The following is an 18,947-nucleotide window of genomic DNA, read 5'->3' as shown; positions in this document are numbered from 1 at the left end:
TTACTTTGTCCATGAGACAACAAAGTACAGTGACTTCTGTGACAGTCACTGACCTTAGAAATATCTAATAAAAAAATGGAATCATCATAGACAGGACTCCTGATATCAAAATAACATATATTTCTGACCAGATGTAGACCAATGCTTGAAGTGTCCAGAGAGTCATTATGCAAATACAGAGAAAAACAACTGCTTCCAAAAATCTGTGAGCTTTCTGGCCTATGATGACCCCTTGGGGATGGCTCTAGCCAGTATAACTTTGTGCTTATCAGCAATTACTGTCTTTATTATTGGCATCTTTGTGAAACACAGAGACACTCCTATTGTCAAGGCAAATAATCGAGCTCTGAGTTATATGTTGCTCATCACACTCACCTTCTGTTTCTTATGTTCTTTGAACTTCATTGGTCAGCCAAACACAGTAACCTGCATCCTTCAGCAGACCACATTTGCAGTTGCCTTCACTATGGCTCTTGCCACTGTGTTGGCCAAAGCTATTACTGTGGTCCTTGCCTTTAAGGTCAGTTTTCCAGGGAAAATAGTAAGGTGGCTAATGTTATCAAGGGGTCCAAACTACATCATTCCTATCTGCACCCTGATCCAGCTTCTTATTTGTGGAATATGGATGACAACTTCTCCACCATTCATTGACCAAGATGCTCATTTTGAATATGGACACATCATCATTTTGTGCAATAAGGGCTCAGCTGTTGCCTTCCACTCTGTCCTGGGATACCTCTGCTTCTTGGCCCTTGGGAGTTATACCATGGCCTTCTTGTCTAGAAATTTGCCTGATACATTCAATGAATCCAAGTTTCTGTCATTCAGTATGCTGGTATTCTTCTGTGTCTGGGTCACCTTTCTTCCTGTCTACCACAGCACAAAAGGGAAGGTCATGGTGGCTTTGGAAGTATTCGCTATCTTGGCTTCCAGCACTTCACTCCTTGCCTTCATATTTGGTCCCAAGTGTTACATTATCTTATTGAGACCAGAAAAGAATGCATTTAGTCATATAAAGAAGAAGACATCTTCTAGAAGGAAGAATTTTCCTAATATATAGTTGAAAAAAAATTAACTTTTATGTTAACAACTTCATAAAAGGCATCATTCATATATCATTCTAAAATGTTATACAATTATAGAATGAATGCAATTTTATCAGGTTTTATTCCATTATCCATATATATTATAGTGTTATAATAAGAACACCATTTATTTTCCATGATTGAAGACCACATATCCTCTGGTGATTCAACTCCTCTGAGTCTAACACGTGATGGCACCATTCCTGGATCATGCCAAATATTTGTCTACTTTCTCGATAGAAACTCCTATTTTTCATTTATTGTTTCAATTTTATTAAACATCATGAGAATTCTTTAATTCTTTCTTCTGCCTGAAATAGCAAAACATTTAGATTGGAAAGTCCATTGAAATATAACTTCTTTCTTTCTTTCCTTTTTTTTTTTTGTTTTTTTTTTGGGGGGGGGTTGTTTGTTTGTTGGTTGGTTGGTTTGTTTGTTTGTTTGAGTCAGGGTTTCTCTGAGTAGTCCTGGCTGTCCTGGAACTCACTTTGTAGACCAGGCTGACCTCAAACTCAGAAATCTGCCTGGCTCTGCCTCCCAAATGGTGGGATTAAAGGCATGCACCACCACTGCCTAGCTGGAATATAGTGTTAATGTCTGTTAATTAATCATGATAAAAACTCAATTGTTATATAACTAGTGCTTAAATTTATTATTTATTTAATTTTCAATGTACCATATTTGAAAATGAATGACATGGTATATGTAAATTCTCATGGAATTTAATTAACATATAATGGTCTGTTTTAACATATTTGTTTATATTGAATCTACCACATCATAATTTAAATAAAAAATGTATAATGTTACAGCATTCTAGTGAATGGGATTATGTTTTGCATACTAACTTAGTGTGAAGGTTCATTTAGAAATATATTTTATTATCCAAAGTAAAATATTAATCAACCAAAGCAATCCAATTACAGCCCATATCCATAGTTTGACAAAATGTAGGACACATCCAGCTGTTTGAAAGATAGCTGATGGGCTCAGTGGGTAAGAGCACTGACTGCTCTTCTGAAGGTCCTGAGTTCAAATCCCAGCAACCACATGGGGGCTTACAACCACCTGTAATGACATCTGATGCCCTCTTCTGGTGTGTCTGAAGTCAGCTACAGTGTACTTACATATAATAATAAATAAATCTTTGAAAAAAAAAAAGAAAGATAGCTGACTAGCTTTACATGCATTTAAATTTAGGCATTTACACATATATTATGTAGTATTTACCTTTCTGGTGCATCATCTCATCTGAGAATTGCTGGTGCTACAATTTGTTCATGTTTTTTGTTTGTTTGTTTGTTTTGTTTTGTTTTGTTTTGTTTTTGCTTTTGTTTTTGTTTTTTCTTTAATATAAATGGTTCATGTGATTTTTCATCATTTAACTTTCTCTAACCTAATTTTCTGTAAATTGGTACACATTCAAACTCCAAAATCACTTATAGTCTTCTATTTTATTACTACCCATTCCTCCATGATTCATTATTATTTTGTAAAAATTATAGGCATTACACCTAAAATAATCTTTTTTTCTGTCCCCATTGATATATGAAAGAAAAAAATACAAAATTGTTAGGATAATATCATATGACTTTTCACTTAGTCATAGCCCATTTTTCCTCTTATCACTATATCCTTGGCTGTAACTTTTAATATTTTCTTGGTAACTCTACTAATTGGCTGACAACTATCTGAACTAGAGGGTAACTGTATCTTTAATACAAATCTATAGAAGTCTACCCTATCACAGAAATGCCATGAGACTCAAAGGGAAACATACACCTCCCATGTTACTAAAACAACATTGGCACATCCATATCTAATGAGAGCAGTGAAGGTCAAAATGCCAGCACATCTGTTTGAAAATGATCTAATAAAGCAATTATGTAAATGGAGATATTGATCTCCATTTTAAGATCATTATCAAATTTTTTTTTAATTTTGTTCTGGATCTCCACATGTTGCAGGCTTGAGGGAGGCTTTTATTATTTGTAAAACTTGGGGACATTAGATTGATGGAAATTTTCTTAAAAATCATTTATTCCACCTTCCATATGTACTATCCTAAGCTTCCCCAGGAAATTCCTAAGTAGACTACCTATCCTGCATTTAAGAAGATATCCTTATTTGGGTCTACTTGGAGATCCCCTTGCATTGTAGAGGTTATGAAACAAATAAATAATTCATAGAACTCCCTAACGTAAAATTGTTTCAAGATATGCTTGTAAGATCTGCTTTTGGACTAACAAAAGAAGAAAATAATCAAAATAAAGTAAACTTTGAAAAAAAACAACAAAATTGAGAGGGCAAGAGAAGGGGGAACAAGATCAAACTACAAGCCTCCTCTTACAATGCACTCACACAATTACATGGCATATGAGATTGGGGGTTTCATCTCTGTTATGCCTCTCTATCAAAAAATATAGCAACAAAGTTAAAATGGCTGGCATTGTTAATCTCTTGTACAGAGCTTATACTGATAGAAAGAGAATTGTCTGAAAGTATAATAATAACAACAAAAAAAAATCAAAAAGGCCAAGAAATCAGGACTTGTATTTCTTGGAGGAGTTAGATTACTAAGGGCCACTGTGGTGCCTAATGATGAAAGAATAATATATTACCAATATTAGACCAATGAAGTTTTACCAAGATATAATATATAAAGATAGTATTGTGCCAAAAATGTAAAGCTAATGACAGCAGTATTGACCTGAAAATTTTCCAGGTCCTAAATGACAATTGGTACTTTGGCCATTAAAAGTTGATAATACACCTGTTGGGGCATGCAAGGTTCTCACCCCTGCTTGGAAATTTTATTTATATCTACAGTCCTTGAAACCTCAAAAGCTGCCAGCCTGTGAAAGGGCTGTCATGGCTTGGAAAAACATACCTCTAGATTATATGTTTAAAATTATTTATTAATTTACACCAAAACGATGACTTCCTGATGTTCTCCCTATATTGCTTCACCTCATTATCCCTTCCCTTTACATCTGAGTTATTGCTCAACCTGCCCCAAGCATTTACTTATCCTTGGGCACAAAATCTCTACAATTTTAGACTCCTCCTCTCTCACTGAGGCCACAAAGACAGTCCTCTGCTACATTTGTGTCTAAGGCCATGGAACAGGTGGTATAGGCTCCTATCTTCAAGCACAAATTTGTATCAGTAATTGTGTCAGGGATTTGGTGCCTGCTCATGGAATGGATTCCAAGTTGTGCCTTCACTGTTAAACCTTTCTTCACTCTGTGCCCAAATATTGTCACTTCCCAGGAATGAGTTGTCATGCCTTGCCAAAAATTGCCTTGGTATTATTAAATGTTAAGATATGTGTTTGTTGAGGAGAAACTATTGTAAAAGATAATTCTGTTCTATCATGGCTTATTAGTGATGACTAAACTTATGACTCCAGACATCATTATGAATGATAACTGTGTTCAATCATAGTTTTTAAATGATGATTATATTTATATACTTATGGACAATATAAAGTCAGAACACATGTGTTAGTGGAAAAATGATACAATATAGGTTTGTTTAAAAAAAAAAAGTCAGTTGCTGGGTGGAACTGCTCAGAGTACAAAGTGGGCCTGTCTGCAAGTGTAGCCTCTCCAAGCCTGAAGCAGGCTTGTGTAGACCTTGTTGCCACTGAGGTGGGGCCACCTGCGGTGTAGTTCTCTGACTTAGCTGGCTTCTTTTGAAGTGTCAACTGCCCTGCTCTTCTCTGAGACCCTGCTGAGACACCTTTGAGACAATTCATGTTGCTCTGCATCTTTGGGCTGCTGATAGGCCCCAAAGATGGACTGGCAGGGGGATGGGCCTTCCCACTTTTAAGCACAGTCTCTTAGTAAACTCGCAGGCTTTGATCAGAGCAATTTGTCTTGGCCTCATTATTTCTCTCGCCATCCAGTCTCTCTTTCAACCCCAGCCTGCCTTCCAGGAGTACCCGGTTCTTGTAGGCTGCTAGCAGCTTGCAACTACAGATTGGCACTTGAACCAGGGATCTGGAAACAGCGGGAAATACTGAGGGATCACTGTCTTATGTGTGGAGCTACACGAGAAGGGAAGAATAAGAAGATCAAATCGGGCAGAGTGAGCAACAGGTATTTATGCTAGCACTGGTTTTAAACTTCATTTTTTAAAGTGTTGCTGGAAGTGCTATAGGATACAGGGTACGTTGGAACAGTGCTGAGCAGGCGCTGATTCCACTTAGGGTTTGGCAGTGAAAAATGCGACTAGAAACGTCAAAACAGGCAGTTGTCCACAGTCATGGACTGCATTAGGTGAAAGGAATAGGGCTTAAAATAATAAAGCAAAATAAAATAGAGGAAAATGGATTTTGAAACTCTCCCAGAGATAGAAAAATGGGACTAGAAACGTCAAAACAAGCAGTTGTCCACAGTTAAGAACTGCATTAGGCGAGAGGAGTAAGGATTAAAATAATAAAATAAAATAAAATAAAATAAAATAAAATAAAATAAAATAAAATAAAATAAAATAAAATAAAGGAAAATGGATTTCAGAAATCTCCCAGGGAAACAAGGAAATCCGGAAACATCAGGCCTTATCTCTGGCCCCTACAGGAGAAGTTCACTACCCTCTTTGTATTGTCTATGCTTGGTACACCAATCCATCCACGTGACAATTCATGTATGCTTTTGTCTCGTTGTCTGAGTAACTGAATATTCTATGTTTCTTGTTGGAAAATAAAAATGGCTACAACTTTATCTGCTGATTCAGCAAAGCCCGGAAGTGGCCCACACTTTAGCCAAGAATCAAACACAGCAGGGAAGCCACTGCTGAAAAGGAGTCTGTAGCTTCTTAGTTCTAAGGCAAAAAAGCTGATAGTTGTTTTTTCCTAGAAAATTCTCTGCAATCATGATTATTGTGCTTAGCAAATGACAAAGTGCTTTTTTATCTTATAGCTAGAAAAGGTAAAATTCTTTGATTGGCCTAAATTTATAAGATTCTTGTATCCACTTAATTTGGTTTTTTACTGGTCTTAAAGGTATAATATGCTCTACATGTCTTCATCATAGAGTATTAGCTTATAAGTTATTGCGTATGATTAAAAGGGTGTAACATTGGTAGCAAGACAGCTTTAAATTATTAACTCAGGGTTGGAGTCTTTCAAACATGTGGCATAAAGCAGGCCAAAAATCTAGGCGTCTAAGGGATACTTCTAGTTGACATAATATTTTATGTGATTCTTATCCTAGAAAGTAGACTTAGAGATAAGATTTATAACAATGTCTCTTTAATGAAGCATTAAAATTTGCACTGTCGTGCATTCATTGGTATAAATTGGCAGCCAAGCTTTGTAACATGATAGTGATGTTTCTAATATTGATTTTAAAGATGATAAATTGTTTTAAAATGGATTTTGCTTTCCCAAAGTTGTAGTTATAGTCTAATATGGCAAAAGAAACTTAAAAATTCTAAAATCTGTCCTCACTGCAAGAGGAACAAAGCTCAGAAGAGCCTCAGGGAAGCTTGTGTGACTTTCTTTTGTTTTGCAAAAGGTGCCTAAGGAAGTTCTTGAAAGTTGCCTCTCCCTGCCTTCTGGGGAATCTTTTTAGCTATACTACCTTGTTGCAGATCTATCCAGATGTTGTTCTAAATAAAGTTCAAATTTAGAATTTATAAAAAGTCAATCAGACTATAGAACTTATAAAGGCATTACAATCTGGCTTGCCTACTTCATATAAAATTATTATAGACTTAAAAGTTTGGTTTTTTTCCTTTGCATCCTGATAATTGTAAAGGGTTTGCTTCTAATGAACTGGCGATCACTGGAAAATTTTGCCTCTAGGTATGGTTAATATAGCTTTACATTACGTAAGAAAAATTTTTATTGTCTCTGCTTCAATACATGAAGCTGAGAGTTTAAATCTTTCAGTGTATATTGTTTCCTAAGTGGAAAGTATTTTATTAGCTAATGCCTCTAAAGGAAAGTTTACTTCAAATTTTTCCTCTCACACAGTGAGCTTTAAAGTTCTGGGGAGTAGCTGCTGCTCCAGAAAAGATTCAGAAGCAATATCTTTTTAATATTTAGGGTTTTAGTTATACTCAAAAATTGTGGTACAGAAAAATCTAAGAATGAAAAATTTATTTGCTTCAAAATTTTATTTTCAAAAGCTTCCAGGAGATGTTAATTGGCTAAGATCTCACCTTAATGTCTTAAAGTAACTTAAACCTTTGTTGGATGTTATCTTGAGAGAAACAAATTAACTAGTAAAAAGAAAAAAAAAAGGCTTTCCAGAAAATAAAGGAAATTGTTATCAATATAAAATTGTTATCAATTATAATCAATGGTAATTAAATATTAGCTGCTTATTTTAGTTATGGTTATTAAATGTGCCCAGAGCAATTTTTTGGCAAGAGAAAACATTAATGTAAAATCATCTTTCTTCACCTCAAAGTAAAGTTTTAACATCCTATTATAAGGTTGCTGTGGTGCTAATAAAAAATTGTAAGGTAAATTCATATATTTTAGAAAAACTATAACAAAAAATTATATCTTAAAAACCTGACAAAGTGTCTGTTCCTTGTTCCAAACAGCAATTAAATTGGTTGTTGCAGAATATTGATATTTGGCCTATTGTATACCATCATTTTAAATAAAAGTGATAATCACTATCCTAAAGATAAGTTAAATATTGTTTTTATGCATGCTTTTGTACCTTCTATAAATTCATACATGCATCCATCCCATTTACTGTGTTTATAAACAGCCCTTCTATGGGAGAAAAGTATATGTGAATTGGATCACATGCTTATTCTTTTGAGTCTCCTGCTTCAACACAGATAATTAAATTGTGTGCTGTAGATGGTGTTTTAAAATGTTGAATAATCAAGCTTTAATTTGTATATTAATAGTCAATATCATATCTCAGAGCTTACAATTGCTTAAAATTGTTCATCCCTCAGATACTATACATTATCAAATTTGCAATGGTTTATGCATATACAACTCATAAGAAAAAATGCTGTTCTTTTTAGAAGACTGTTTTGGACATTTAAGAATTTGTCCCAGATTTCCAGGACAAGACCTTAAGGTAATGCCATGCTAGATTTATATCTCAGGCAGATTACAGGCCTTACACAAAAACAATTGGCCATATAATGGCTTAAGATAATATTTTGGTATTTTTGGTATCAAACATGAAACATGTTTGGTATCAAACATGAAACATGAAACATGAAACATGAAAACTTATAACCCCATGGGACAAGGAATCTTTGAACGTGCTCATCACACTCTGAACAATTGGCTTTCAAAAACAAAACAGGGGCAGTTATACCCCCCAAAGTCACCAAAAACACATCTTGCTTTTCATCTTGTTCATTTTAAATTTTTTGCAAACTTATGTTAAAAGTCGGTCTGCAGTGGATCGCCACTGACATCCAGTTACTTCCAGTTGTTATGCCATGGTTAAATGGCGGGACCCAATAACTAATGTGTGGAATGGTCCAGACCCTATTTTAATCTGGAGAAGAGGTTCTGTCTGTGTTTTTTCACAAAAAGAAGACAAAGCACAATGCCTGCCTGAAAGAGTGGTTTGTCAAGTGGACACAGATCCTGAATCTTCTAGTAGGATTCTAACCTCGTTGATGGCTAAAAATCCTTTTTAGCCAAACAAAATTAATTTGGAGCACAGCCTCCACTCTCAGAGAATTTTCAGCATTTCTGCTAATTCTCAAAGCCAGCTCCTTCATACCAGGAGGCCAGAGTCTGAGCTTGATCGTTGCAAATTTGCAACTGAATAAAATAACTGGACTTCCCCAAAGAAGCTTTCATCCTGTTGTTTTTCAACTATCTCAACTTTGTTTTTCAAGCACGTCAGTTTCTCCTCACAGCCTGATTTCAGCAAGCTAGCAGCTTCGCCTCCAGCAAGTACAGGTGGCAGAAATTCATCAATATGAAGAAGCAAATTCAGTATATATTGTGGCTTTGGTCTAATTTGGGAATAAGGTGTGCCATGAGGGTAGGTCAGCCAATGACAGGCAACCAGATTTAGGAACTATATCAATCTAAGACAGAGGTATATGACAAGATGCCGTGGTTTGTTAATAATATACCACAGAGCCATGTTTGTGTAAAATAAACACAATCTACATATATACTCCTATGGATAAGAATGGTTCAGGAAGAACTGAGTCCCCAAGCCAGGTGTAGCTGCCAGCAACCATAACTCCCAGGTGGGTCTATGGAGCATAAATAAATTTTATGTCTCGGTCCAGCTATTTTTATTATATAATAAGGGGTAATTATAGCCTCCCCCAACCTGAAACAGGCTAGTGCAGACCTTGTCACCACTGAGGTGTGGCCACCTGCGGTGTAGCTTTCTGATTTGGCTGGCTTCTTTTGAAGTGTCAACTGCCCTGCTCTTCTCCGAGACCCTGCTGAGACACCTTTGAGACAATCCATGTTATGTGGCATCTTTGGGCTGGCGACAGGCACCAAGGATGGACTGGCGGGGAGTTGGGAGTGGGGATGGGCCTTCCCCCTTTTAAGCACAGTCTATTAGCAGGCTTTGATCAGAGCAATTTGTCTTGACCTCATTACTTCTCTCACCATCTAGTCTCTTTCAGCCCCAGCCTGCCTTCCAGGAGTACCCGGTTCTTTTAGGCTGCAAGTGGCTTGCAACTACCTGCCAGTATAACAGAGTATCATTTATAGCTTCATCCATAGGACAGATATCAATTTGGGCTGGTTATTGGATGGTCATTCCCTTAACCTCTGGTCCATCCCCCATGCCTGCATTTCTTGTAGAAAGGATATAGTTTCATTTGAATGTATTTGGATTCCTAGCTGAGATCAGAAGGTGGCTCTTTCAGGTTCCATATCTGCAATAGAGTGAGTCACATCATCGACCTGATACTGAAATGTTCTTCCCCTTTCTCATATTCTCTCTGTTGCACTCTGAAGATTTTCCCCCAGCAGATGACTCACACAGATACAGTCACCTACAGGCAAGCAGTGGAATCTTATGGAAGAATAGGAGGGAGGATTGCAGGGCCCAAGTGTATAGGAACTCCACAGGAAGACCAATAGGGTCAAATAACCTGGACCCATAGGTTTCTCAGAGAATGACCCATCAAGCAAATAACATACAAGGGTTTAACATAGGCCTCCCCACATATGTGTAGCAAATGTGCAGCTTGGTGTTCATGTGTTTCAGGAAAATCTGGAACAAAATCTGTTGCATATATGTGGGATAAATTCTTGTTGGTGTGCCTTTTCTGGCCTCACAGAGACTGGAAGTGCTATGGTTAGAGTATAACCAGTGTGCCCAAACCTTTGGAGAGGAGAATTGAAGGGTGAGTGTGAGAGGGATTGTAGGAGAGGGTAACTGATAGGGGGCAGTAAGCAGTATCTAAAGTGAATAATTAAAAATTTTAACAAGATAAATAAAAAGAATTACAAAACAAAACAAAACAGGTACTGATCTCTACCTACAGAGTTTCATACAACTAAATTAAAAAGGAACTCTGATTGTCAGGGAGTCAAGGTTCAAAGATCCTCCTGAATTATGTCTAACTCACTTATTTCTTTCATCCTTGTTACCTTTTCTCTGCTACCCACTGTCAGCTACTGGTGCTTGCCCCAAGCACAGCATTGTCTCTAAGCATTCTAAATAGTAATGTTCATATTCACACATAAAGGAATGTCTCTTTGCAACAGATCCAGATCATTAAAGAAAACCACAACCACTAAAAACACAGAATTGGGAGGATAAAAGTAATACTGATATATTTGCTAACTAACTAACTAACAAAGGATCATGGTTAAATGGTAAAAAGTAGGCAGAGAACTTTTAAGAGCCATGAAACCAGAAAATTTGGTAAGAATTTGTATCTCTGAACAGGAAGCAGCTACCTGTAGAATTATATAAAATATCACCAACATAACTGTCTATATATGACCTGAACCAGATCAGCAATATATACATGCTGTTGTCAACATAGACAGCTCATGAGACAATAATGCATAAAGAGATACAGACCAGGACTTTGTAAGCAGTCATTTTAGGATATTAAGTCAAAATTGAAGAAAAGACATTCTGGTAAAAAGTGAATGAAAATAGGCAGTGGTAAAGATTATAGTTTATTAAACCACATATGGGCCTGTCATTTGAGTCTATGTTAAATACTTTCTCTTGTGCATGTTTAGAATGCTATATTTAATTTCATTTTGACTTAGTTACTCATGGATCATTGTTGAGAAACTGAACATATAAAAAGATTTTACTGTGGACTTGAGTCAAGTGGCTTCTCTTTCCCTGTTTTAAGATTTTATTTTGATTTAACTATCTCTGACTTTTACCTTTTTAAGTTTTAATGACTGGGGATTTTTAACATTTCTTTAAGTGTTTTTTTTTGTTTTTGTTTTTGTTTTTGTTTTTTTGTCCTTTTAGATTCCTCTGTCGATTATTGCTCTGTAGTGCTGCTTTACATCAGAGATGTTAAATTTTCACAGATTTCTTTTCTTTTTCAAGATTGTTTTCATTACTTGTTGTTTTTTGTTTTTTGTTTTTTTCAAAAGAAGTAGACAAAATGAATTGGAATCTACAACTCATGTGGATGAGGACATAGAGGGCCTCTCCAAGAAGAGACAGAGTCCTGGAATATAAGAGGCACCTAGAAATCAATAGTGATGTCCTTAAATGTGATTCACAGCATTGGGTCTATGGATTGAATGTACAACCTCATGTTGCTAGACAGGAAAACCAATAGTGTTATAGGGATACTAATGCACTCACCTAATTTTCAATCTAAAATTTATCCTGTCCGCAAGATATGCAGGAGAATGATTGGAATAGATCCTATGGGAATGGCCAAACTTTAACCAGCCCAAATTGAGACACATCCCCAGGGAAAGGACATATCCCTCCCACAATTAATTATGTTGTATTTTTCTTATTGACATGAGTCTAGAATAGCAGTCCTCTGAGAGGCTTAAACAACAACTGACTCAGACAGGGGCAGTCATTCACATTCAAAACATTGATGGAGCTATGGAAGAACAGGAAGAAGGTTTCCAACATCTAATGGGAAAAGAAATCAACAAGAAGGCAAACAGAGTCATCTAACTTATACCCTTGTGGATCTCAGAGACTGAATCACAAACTAAAGAATATTCATGGGCTGGAACTAGGCCTTTCTGGACATGTGTAGCAGATGTACAGCTTGGTCTCCATGTGTGTCCTGAACAACTGAAGTGGGGGCTATCCATAAAGCTATTAGCTGTCAGTGGAATATGTTCTACAAGTTGGAAGGCCTTGTATATTGTCAGTGGGAAAAGGTGCACCCAGCCTCACACAGACTTTATATGCCAGGATGGGTGAATACACAGGAGGTCCCCCACCCATTTAGAGGAGAATAGTAGGGAGTGTAGGGGGAAGGATTGCTGAGGGGGAAATAATAACAATAATAAATTTTAAAAGTATCTTATTTTCTTCATTGTTTCTTTTATTGTTTATTTGTCACTCTTCTTTCTCTCTATATAAGTGTTTATATGTATATATCAATATATGTATGTATGCTTATTTGTGTGTCTGTATGTATATATGTATGCATGTGTGTATGTTTGTATGTATATGTAATTTATCTACTCTCTACCTATATATTTGTGTACTGCATCTCTCACCCTAAGTGTCTAATAGATCATATTACATGTCTCTTCCTCATTCTCTACTTATCTCTGACTCTTTGTCTTTGATTTGTTTCTTTCTGACATTTTTCTGTCTATCATCCATCCCTTCCTCTCTATTTTCTTATATCCAAATATATATATATATATATATATATATATATATATATCACAGATTCTGAGGACACAAAAACTAATTTTTAAATTAAAATATTGTTTGAAATTAGACTCACACATAGTAGGAAACATTAAAAATTCATAATATCGTCAATAATTATTTTTAGATAAAAATATCTGATCAACCTATCAGTTCATATTTGAGTTGTCCAGCATTTTCATAAATATTCTATTTTGATGTTACTTATGTCTCTCTTAGTAGTGATAAGTGAACTTATATAAAGCACTTAAAGGGACGGTATTATTTTGTTTAATTGTTTTAGATAGATTTCAGTCTATCAAGGCAGAGAAATAGTAATGGAAGGATCAGAGTAAAGAGAATATTTTCAACTCCTAACATCATAGAGAATGAGCAGATAAGTTGGCTATAAGCAAAATATGCAAAACTGTCAATGCTTTTGGGAGTCTCATCCCCAAAGCAAAAGTTTCATACTACTCAAAATTGTGCCTGTGGACACCAGGGAATTTCTAATTACACAAGTTTCAGTGAGACACCCTGTCTCAAAATTCACATGAACTTCTACTATTTCCACAATTTAGAAAGAAATCAAAAACATACCTTGGAGCCAATACTGTCTGTTCAACAATCAAAAATAAATCTATTCATCTGCCCACAGAATGATATTACTGGTGTATCTTTCAACCAGTGCATAGATAAATTCACATCAGAATAGAGATATTCACTCCATGTCTGAATCATTGAAATTTCCATGAGAAAACATGAAATGTACTTGAACTTTCAGATACAAACTTTCTGAAAAGATAAGTAGTAAGTAGTGAATGATCTTCGAAACACCAACAAATGAGACTTCATGAAATTAATTTACCCACAGCAAAGGAAACAGTTTCCATAGTTACTAAACAGCCTATGGAATGAGAAAAAATGAACTCAAAGTCTATGTCACATTGTGTTTTCTATCTAGAATGTATAATAAAATGTCCAAGCCAAATACCTCTGACAATAACTTGCTAATAAATACGTATTGTATTTTAATGTAAAGACTTATCCAAAATGAAGAAACATTAAGGTCAATAATTATTTCTTTGCAATACATTCACCATCATCAACTATCAGAGAAAACTAAATCAATACTAAGTTAATAGTTCATTTATCAAAGTAGAAATGGCTACTTCAAAGAAAGTAATGAGAACACATTGAGAGTAGACTGTTGGGATATCAGAATATTTATCCAGTTCTAATATACTTAATGACTACAAAGATACTGCCATGGTTTGTATATTCTTGGACCAGGGAGTGGCACAACTTGGAAGTGTGGCCTTGTTGGAATAGGTGTGACCTGGTTGGAGTAGGTGTGTCACTGTGGGTGTGGGCTTAAGACCCTCAACCTAGTTGCCTGGAAGTCAGTCTTCCACTAGCGACCTTTGGATGAACACATAGAACTCTCAGCTCTGCCTGCTCCATGCCTTCCTGGATACTGTCATGCTCCTGCCTTAATGATAATGGACTGAACCTCTGAACCTGTAAGCCAAGCCCAATTAAATGTTGTTTTCTATAAGACTTTCCTTGGTCATGGTGTCTGTTCACAGCAGTAAAATCCTAAGACCTATTTCGGTACCAGGGACTGGGGTATTGCTGTCATAGGTGTGACCATGCTTTTCTTTGAAGGAATGTGGATTTTGGGACTTTGGATTTGTAATGCAGTGGAAATCTTTAAATGGGGTGTAATAGGTCATCCTAGTAGGAATATTGAAGACTTTGTTGCTGGGAGTAATTTGAACTGTGTTGACTTGGCCCAAGAGATTTCAAAGGAGAAGAATTTCGGAATGTGTCATAAAGACTGCTTTTGTGGTATTATGGTAAAGAATTTTGCTACTTTTTAACCCTTGTCTGAAAAGTCGGCTAAGGTGAAGAGACTCAGATTAATTGCATTGAAAAAGGAAATTTCAAAAAAGCCCAGGTAGTACTGGTTTTGAAGGCATGAAGGGGTCATGAAGAACAGCTGAGGCTTGGCACAGTGAGAGGTCATGGAAGGCCATTGGAGAAGGTGTAGCCTCAGCTGTAGTTGATGGCCCAGGACTGAAGGGGTCATGCAAAGGATTTGAGGCTTGGTACCATGAAGAGAGCATATGAGAGGCTATTGGTGAAGCCTAGTTGGAGTGGAACACCCCAGTGTATTGGAGATGTCAGTACCATGGGATGATCATCAAGAACAGCAGCTGTAATGGAGTGGATCAACCTGAGCTTAGAGTGCTACAGAGGAAAGATGTGGAGAAGTGATGCCAGCCCTTAGGAGGAGCACAAAAGATTAAGTGGAATCCCAGATACTGAAACAAGAAGCTGTAACATTGAAATTGCCTTGGAGACAATTGATGCTGGCTTGGTGGAGCTAAGAAATTAGCAGTGATTATATGCCCCAATATGGGGGAATGCCAGGGCCAAAAGAATGGGAATGGGTGGGTAGGGAAGTGGGGGGCGGTATGGGGGACTTTTGGGATAGCATTGGAAATGTAATTGAGGAAAATATGTAATAAAAATATTAAAAATTAAATAAATAAATAAATAAATAAATAAATAAATTCAGAGAACACTTAAAAAAAAAAAAGAAGAAGAAGAAGAGACCAGCATCACTGAGGTGAAAACATCTGGGAAATGTTTTCAGGGAGCACAAAGAAGCTGTGTTCCAGAGATACCCAAGGTTGTATCTTTTTCTTCAGATGGACTTGGTAATGTGTAAGAGTCACCCTTGTGGTACTTGGAGTGGGATAAGGAGGGCTAATAGATCCAGAATGCCATGGGGAAATTGGATTACCTCTCCACAATGGAAGTAAGCAAGATTATGTCTGGAGTGCAGGAGATCCCTTAGAGTGTCTCTTAGTACTACCATGTCCTGTGATTATACTTAATGGGAAACTACAACAGTCTAAATTTAGCCCTCCATTAGATACTAGAAGGACAATTTCAAACTAAGGAGGTTAACTACAATCAAGAAAACATGGAAAATAAAAAATTTCACATGAGTAAAGCCAAATGAAGGGACATGCACACACACACACACACACACACACACACACACACAGAGCCAGACAAACACACAACACCACCCCCAACATCAACAACAATAATATAATAAGAATTAACTATTAGTGTTCATTTATACAACTCAACTCAACATAGTCTCAACTATCAACTTATGAACACAAGTTAAAAGTATTAACAAGAATACTAGATCAAGCTTTCTGCTGAATGCAAGAAACAAACCTCAAAATTAATGATAGACAGTACCTCAGAATATAGTTTTGAAAATGATTTTTCAAGAAAATGAACCAAAGAAACCCTTTTCGGTAGCAATTGTTTTCTTAACAAAATAGTCATTCAACCAAACTTAATCAAAGGAGATGGGAAAGACTTTTCACCTTATCAAATGTAATATACAATAAGATGACTTCTTCCTCTTAAATATATATGTTTCAAAAGCAAGGAAATCCAAATTTATAAAAGAAACACTACTAAAGCTTAAAGAACACATACATGAACACCTTCCCATTAATAATAGGGTACTTGAACACTCCATACTCACAAATGGACAGGTCATCTAGAGAGAAATAATGGGATTAAGAAACAAAACTTTTGAATCAAATGGACCAAATGGATACTCTCAAAAGATTTTACCCATAAACAAAAGAATATACCTTCTTCTCAGCACCTCAAGTATCTTTCTTTATCCATTTATTAAGTCATAACAAAACTCTAATCGGATACAAGAAGTTTGATATAATACCTTGTATCTTATCAGAGCACCATGGATTAATGCTGTACCTCAACATGAAGAGAAACAAAAGAGAGTCAAACAATACATTGTAACTTAGCAATGGTCTAATCAGTGAAGAAACACAGAAAGAAATTACAGACTTCCTAAAATTCAATGAAAGTCGAGGTACAGCATACCCAAAATTGTAGCAGACAATGAAAGCAGCTATAAGATAAAGTTCAAATGATCCATAGCTTTCAAAAGAAAATAACAAAACAAAACACAACAGAAACAAAAACCCAAAAAACAAAAAACATTGAGAGACCTACACTAGCATCTTAAAAGTGTCACTAAAATGTATAGAATGAAAGTACCAAACAATCTCCAGAGAAATAGATGTCAGGATGCAATAAAAATTAGGGCTGCAATAAATAAAATGGAGGAAAAAGAACAATACAAATAATCAACCAAGCAATAGGTTAGTTATTTGAGAAAATCAACAAGATACATCAGTACTTATCCAAACTAAGTAAAGTAATTGAGTCAAAATCAAAAATAACAAGATCAGAAAACTGGTAACAGAGCAAAAGACACCAAGGAAATCCTAGATAACTTTGGATATTATGTTAAAAACCTGTAGTTCACACATTAGGAAAGTATCTAAAAAATGGTCAAATTTATTCATAGATAACTCTGATTGTTGGTATATGCTTGGCCCAAGGAGTGGCACTATTAGGAGGTGTGGCCTTGTTGGAGTAGGTGTGGCATTGTTTGAGTTGGAGTGTTACTGTGGGCTTTGACATTGATACCCTAGTCCTGGCTGCCTGAAAGACAGTAATATGCTAGCAGCTTTCAGATGAAGATGTAGAACTCTCAGCTCTGCCTGCACCATGCCTGCCTAAATGCTGCTGTTTCCCCTGCCTTGATGGTAATGGACTGAATGTAGGAATCTGTAAGCCAGCCCCAGTTAAGTGTTTTTATAAGAGTTTTTTAGTCTGGATGTTTGTTCACAGCAGTAAAACACAAACTAAGACCATCACACTTACAAAGTTTATATCAAGATCTGGTAAGTAATAAAAGTAGACCTATAACATGTAAGAAAATCCAAGTAGACATTAAAATTAGCCATCCAAGAAGAGTCCATGGCAAATAGTTTTAACAAACAATGTAACTAAACTTTCAACTAAACCATAATTTCCTACTCCACAAATGAATGATAAAAGAGAAATCAAAGGAACTTTGTCCAATTAATTTTATGAGGGCACAGTTACCCTGATATCTGTTTTGTTTTGTTTTGTTTTGTTTTGGTTTGGTTTGGTTTGTTTTGGTTTGATTTGAATTGGTTTGGTTTTTGAGACAGGGTTTCTCTGTATAGCCCTGGATGTCCTAGAACTCACTTTGTAGAGCAGGCTGGCCTCAAACTCAGAAATCCGCCTGCCTCTGCCTTCCAAGTGCTGGGATCAAAGGTGTGCGCCACCACTGCCTGGCTTACCCTGACATTTTAGCAACACAAAGACACAAGAAAATAAGAGACATTCACCTCAATTTTAGTTATGAAAAATGTACCCAAAAATCCTATAACAACGCCTGACAAATATAATCTAAGAATATATCAAAAAGATCATATACCATAATCAAGTATATCTTCTCATAACAGAGATATAAGTTGATTCTCTCGATGTAATCCAGCATATAAACTAACTGAAGAAAATAGCCATCCCATTAGATACTCAAATATGTTTTGAGAGAATCAAATCCACTTAATGATAAACTTCTTGGAGTCATCAGGGACAAAATATGTACACCTAATATAGGTACAGGCAATATAAATAAGCCAATAGGACATATCAAGTTATAGGGAGAGAAACTTTAAGGATCTCCATCAAAATCAGGCACAAGAAGTTTTTTCACTCTATATGAATTCAATATAGAACTTTAGATTTTTGCTAGAACAATAAGACCAGGGGTATACAAATGGGAAAAATAAGCCAAAGTACATTGCAGGTGATATAATAGTATAAATAATCAAAAGCAAAAGTCCAGCAAGGGAAATCCCTTACCTGAAAAATATTTCCATTGCAGTTGACTGATAAAAAACTATCTGTAAATTATTGTAGCCTTCCTTTATACAATTGATTAGTGAGATGTAAAAGAAATCTATGAGAAACCATACTTCACACTAGTGAGAAATAATATAAAAATAGTTGTTGTAACTTCACACTAGTGAGAAATAATATAAAAATAGATTGTTGTAACTCTAATCAAAGAGGTGTAAATTCAATGTGACAAAATCTTGAAGTCTTTGAAAAAAGATAGTGA

General features: G+C 35.9%; 1 protein-coding gene across 1 annotated transcript in view; it reads left to right on the top strand.

Moving 5' to 3' along the window:
• The window catches only part of LOC110288954 (vomeronasal type-2 receptor 116-like), a 40,274-nt gene extending 39,214 nt beyond the window's left edge, over nt 1–1,060 (top strand). Inside the window, exon 6 of the mRNA XM_021155180.1 lies at nt 132–1,060. Within this exon, the coding sequence (XP_021010839.1) occupies nt 132–1,060 (929 nt within the window). The remainder of the gene's footprint in view (nt 1–131) is intronic.
• Nucleotides 1,061–18,947: the final 17,887 nt, after the last annotated feature.

This window comes from Mus caroli, unplaced genomic scaffold (assembly GCF_900094665.2).
Source record: "Mus caroli unplaced genomic scaffold, CAROLI_EIJ_v1.1 scaffold_2859_1, whole genome shotgun sequence".
NCBI lineage: Eukaryota > Metazoa > Chordata > Mammalia > Rodentia > Muridae > Mus > Mus caroli.
Note: the sequence above shows the minus strand (reverse complement) of the source record. Positions and strands in the feature narration are given on the sequence as shown.